This window comes from Galeopterus variegatus, unplaced genomic scaffold (genome assembly GCF_000696425.1).
Source record: "Galeopterus variegatus unplaced genomic scaffold, G_variegatus-3.0.2 Scaffold14755, whole genome shotgun sequence".
Classification (NCBI taxonomy): Eukaryota; Metazoa; Chordata; class Mammalia; order Dermoptera; family Cynocephalidae; genus Galeopterus; species Galeopterus variegatus.
Window position 1 is genome coordinate 3,863 of NW_007740866.1, and position 4,819 is coordinate 8,681.

Here is a 4,819-nt window from a genome sequence, read left to right on the forward strand (position 1 = left end):
AAATCAGGAGTAAAGAATATTAAACTGTACTCAATAAGCAATAAGACTTTACTTTGATTTTATAGTATGTCTAGTTCTGAGAGAGATACTGTAAGGGAAAAACAGGAGTGAAATTATATTTAAAGTCGGCATGAATTTCTTTGTTCTGACCCTCTCCCTTGCCTTCATCCAATCCAGATTTTCAGTCCTACTGTGCACAGACCCTCTGTGACTTTCACGACGATTATCAGGGAGCCAAGCAACTTTCAGGGCAGGTCTAGTCTGGGCTGCCCCTACATCCATGGGTACTGAGGATCCTGTGAAATAACATGATGGTCACATTCAGCCCTCACGTGGAGGTCACTCCCTGCACCCAAGTCCGCTCAGATGGCCACTCAGAAAAGCCCTTTACAGGGCACTTTAAGGGGCCTGGAACAGGGATTCCCAACCTGGCTGAGCATCAGAACCTCCTGAAAAGCCTTTGAAAAACACTGTTTCCCAGGTCCCACCACCAAGCCAGGCTAGACCTGGATTCTGATAAGAAACACAGCCCTAAACTTGAAGTTGATCCAGGGGTTCTTAGCCTCAGCACTATTGACATTTTGGGCTGGATCATTCTATGCTATGGGAGGCCGTCCTGTGTGTTGCAGGACGTTTAGCAGCATCCCTGGCTTCTACCCATTCCTGGCTGCCAGGAACACCCCTCTCGCCACCAAAATGTCTCCAGGCGTTGCCCAACAGCCCCTGGCGGATAGAATCATCCTGGCTGAGAACCGCTGTTTGGTCCTCTGTTGATCATGTACCCTGCACCCCTGACACATGACCTGAGCCTGGGCCTCAGTTGCCCCATCTACCTAATGGAGCTCATCCAGCCTGGTAGCTCCCTGAAGACCTCCCAGCCTCTTAGGCAACCCCGTTATCCTACTGAAATGTTGTTCTAAGGGTCAGAGGAAGATGTTTCAGCCCAGATTCAGGATCTGGGGAGAAGAGAGCCAGCCAGAACCCCCCTCGTGCCCAGAGGGATGGCTCCTGCACCCTCTTGGCTGAACCTCTGTGCCAGCCGTAGGCCCTTCCTCTCAACTCACAGGCTGTCTCCCTCCTTTGCAGAGAAGAACTGCTCCTACTTCAGGCATTTTAACCCAGGCGAGAGTTCGGAGATCTTCGAATTCACCACGCAGAAGGGTGAGCCTGCCGTGGAAAGGGGGGCGGGTGTGAGAAGGGACTTCGGTCACACGCCACTGAGCCAGAAAGTTATTTCGCAGAAAAGCACTGACTTCCCTGCTCCTGATGAAAAGCAGCCCCCTCCTGGTGCATTTGCGATGAAAAGCAGCCCCGTCCTGGTGCATTTGAACAGCAGCCTTGTCACCTCCCCTCTCCAGAGGGCCCCTGAGACAGCAGCCTCCATCTCCTGGCGCCCAGGGCTGGGGCGAGTGTGTAAAAGAGACATTTCCTGGTAGCCTCCGCAGTTGCTGTAAGAACACGTTTTCCAACAGAGCCCGAGGGAATGATGAAAAGCAGCCCCCTCCTGGTGCATTTGAACAGCAGCCTTGTCACCTCCCCTCTCCAGAGGGCCCTGAGACAGCAGCCTCCATCTCCTGGCGCCCAGGGCTGGGGCGAGTGTGTAAAAGAAACATTTCCTGGTAGCCTCCGCAGTTGCTGTAAGAACACGTTTTCCAACAGAGCCCGAGGGAAGCTGTTGTGACAAGAGCTATGAACATGGAACAAGCGTTCTGGATCCCCTGATGGTTCTCAGGGTGGCTGGGCCAGAGTCTGCAGGGAACAGTTTTGTCCCTCCCTCTCCTGTAGGTCGCTCCCCGAGAACCAGAAGCACACACTGTGCTCTGGGGAGCCTCTCGGGATCCCTGGCGCTCAGAGACACACCCGCTGTCAGGTCTACAGACCCGAGCCTGCGTGTGCTCGAATGGCAGCCCACCATGTGCGTGTGCACACACACAGACACACCCACTCAACACACACCCTGACAGATCCTCATGCGTGGGACACACGCACTAACACACACTGGCAGATCCTCACACATGCTGTTCCAGGTACCAAGCCACACCCTGTCATCCTTCCAGGGGCTCCTTGTCAACCCCAGGACAGACCACCCACAGCCCAAGGGCTTCCTTGTGCCCTGTCATTTGGAGGAAGGTTTCTGCTCTAGAAAGGTGTCTGACCACAGGCCTCCCTGCCACCTTGGCAGCCTCTGCCTGTGGTGGGAGGAGCTTGCAGTTTGGGGCATTTGAAAGACATGGGGGTGCATAAGTCACACTGCCTGCCTGGCCCACCCCTTACCCGTGTGAGACTTGGAGCGATTCAGTCTCTCGGTGGTTGTTGGTTTTCCTGCATGGGAAATTGTAGCATGTGGTTCTGTCGCTGACCTGGTGAAAGGTACGACCGGCCAGACCAGAGCTCCTGGGCTGAGGCTGGGGGGTGTCCCTGCCCTGTGTTTTGCAGAGTTCAGCATCTCAGCAGCTGCCATTGCCATCTTCAGCCTCGGCTTCGTCATCTTGGGCACTGTCTGTGTCCTCCTGTCCTTCAGGAAGAAGAGGGATTACCTGCTGAGGCCCGCCTCCATGTTCTACGCCTTTGCAGGTAGAAGGGGGCCCTCGCCCATGGCTGGGGACGAGGTCTCGGGGGGCTTCTCCCTCCATTCCCAGGTAGGAGCATTTCCCAGGCTCCAGCCAGCAGCGAAGCCAGTCAGGGCCTCAGTGGTTCCAGGTGGGAGGGAGGGAGAGCGAACTTGGCAGTTTGCCTGTTTCTCACGACTGGACCCTCAAGGCACTGAAGAAACGTCCCAGAGAGCAATTAACAAAAGAAGGAAAGGGACAGGTCGGCCCTCCGAGGGATGCAGGAGTGGTGCAGAGGGGGGCAGAGGGATCGCTTTTGCAGCTTCCCAGCTAGAACCTGTCTTAAGACACTTTTTCCCCCAAGTTTTTCTCCACCAAGTGGAAAAGGCCAGTAGATGCGGGTGGGGGCGGGGCCGGGGCAGCGCAGGGGCCCCCGGGTCCCTGAGAGCGCTGGCTCTGTCCCCAGGTCTCTGCATCTTCGTCTCGGTGGAGGTCATGCGGCAGTCGGTGAAGCGCATGATTGACAGCGAGGACACCGTCTGGATCCACTACTATTACTCCTGGTCCTTCGCCTGCGCCTGCGCCGCCTTCATCCTCCTCTTCCTCGGCGGCCTGGCCCTCCTGCTCTTCTCCCTGCCTCGAATGCCCCAGAACCCCTGGGAGTCCTGCATGGACGCCGAGCCCGAGCACTAGCCTTCCTGCAGCCCCGGCCGCCCTCGGGGCTTTCCCCCCAGGAAGCCAAGCCATGGCCCAGAAGCTTCTAGAGAGGAGGCGAGAGATTGTTCCCATCTGCCCCACCCCACGATGGTCGCAGGCTGCATCCCCGTCTCTGAGCTTGTCTCTGGGCTGTGACGAGCTCCTCTGCAAATAGAGCAGTGGACGTGAGTCCAGACCTGACCACGATTCGGGCTGGGGGAGGTGGCAGGTGACCAGGTGCTTGGAGAGGCCCAGCCTTGCACTGAAGCTCTCAGTTGTCCCCACTGTGCCAGTTGCCTTTGATAAGCTGGCTCCAGTTGTCCTTTATAGAATGTACAGGGACACCTATGCTTATTTACCAGTTCTGGGTGTCATCCTGTATAAACAGCCAGTCCCTCTCTCCTTCTCAGTGACAGGACATGTCCCCTCCAGTGAGCTGAACATCCCCTCCTTGGCTTCCAGGAGCCCTGAGAAGCTTCTCTAACTGGGTAGAATCTGACTGTGGTTTGAAATAAAATCTCTCAGAAAACTTGCTTTGTCCTTGTGCCTTGCCTAGAAATTACCTGGATTCCTGGCCACAGCCCAGGGACCCCCTGACCCTGAAGAACAAGGGACAGCATGTCCTGGGTAAGTTGAGGACTGCTGTGGGGATGAGTGGGGAACCAGTGTGGCTTAAAGGTTCTGAATTCCATCTTGTCTCTCTGGGCCATGGGATTGTGTTGGGGAGAAACTAGAAACCCTCTGATTAGGCAAGGGTGTTAAAAATAGGAGGGGCTATTTCTAGAGCTCGGCATGCTGAGCATCCGGGGCCAACGCAGCGCGAAAGCAGCACAGCCACAGGTGTCTGATTTCTGCTGCTGGATTTTTGTTGCAAAGACCATCAGGAAGCGGGGCTTAGCAGTCGGACACTGAGGGCCCCTTGGAGTGCCATGATTTGCCCTCTTCTGCCTTCTGAAACCCCGCGGTGCTTACCCAGCCTTTAGAAACGGTAGTCAGCCATGGTTGGCAGATAGGATTCTGTGCGCCCCTTGAGCTCCAGAGGTTCTGCTTAGAGCCCATTCTTCTGGAGTGAAACCCCGCGGTGCTTACCCAGCCTTTAGAAACGGTAGTCAGCCATGGTTGGAAGATAGGATTCTGTGCGCCCCTTGAGCTCCAGAGGTTCTGCTTAGAGCCCATTCTTCTGGAGCAAAGGTCTGCAAACTACAGCCCATGGGCCAAACCTGGCCCTCCAGCTCTTGTTGTAAGGCCTGCAAGTTAAAGAGTGATTTTTAGTTTTAAATTGTCTTTAAAGAATCAAAAGTAGAGTAATATTCCATGGCACATGAAAACTGTATGAAATTCAAATTTCAGCGTCCATAAATAAAGTTTTATTGGAACACAGTCCCTTCCATTCTGTGGCTGCTTTTGACTCGACAGCGGCAGTGAGCAGTTGGGACAGAGATCTTCTGGCCTGCAAAGCTAAAAATATTCACTGTCTGACCCTTCATGGAAACTGCTCGTTGATCTCTGCTCGGCAGTGAAACTGTGCACTCCCCAGGCAGCCGTGAGCCCTGGATGTTCCCATCTGTAAAGCG

General features: G+C 54.9%; 1 protein-coding gene across 1 annotated transcript; it reads left to right on the forward strand.

Annotated features, from left to right (window-relative positions):
- The first annotated feature begins 776 nt into the window (after positions 1-776).
- Positions 777-3,242, forward strand: CACNG1 (calcium channel, voltage-dependent, gamma subunit 1). Its single transcript, XM_008563740.1, has 4 exons — positions 777-886; positions 1,067-1,161; positions 2,437-2,574; positions 3,016-3,242. Exons 1-4 carry the CDS (start codon positions 777-779, stop codon positions 3,240-3,242), a joined length of 570 nt encoding a protein of 189 aa, XP_008561962.1.
- Positions 3,243-4,819: the final 1,577 nt, after the last annotated feature.

Bases quoted from the DNA above. Each gene is read 5' to 3' on its own strand.
- CACNG1 (XM_008563740.1), top strand. From the start codon at position 777: ATGTACCCTGCACCCCTGACACATGACCTGAGCCTGGGCCTCAGTTGC. The intron at 1,162-2,436 runs GTGAGCCTGCCG...TGTGTTTTGCAG, and splicing joins CGAATTCACCACGCAGAAGG to AGTTCAGCATCTCAGCAGCT. The intron at 2,575-3,015 runs GTAGAAGGGGGC...CTCTGTCCCCAG, and splicing joins CATGTTCTACGCCTTTGCAG to GTCTCTGCATCTTCGTCTCG.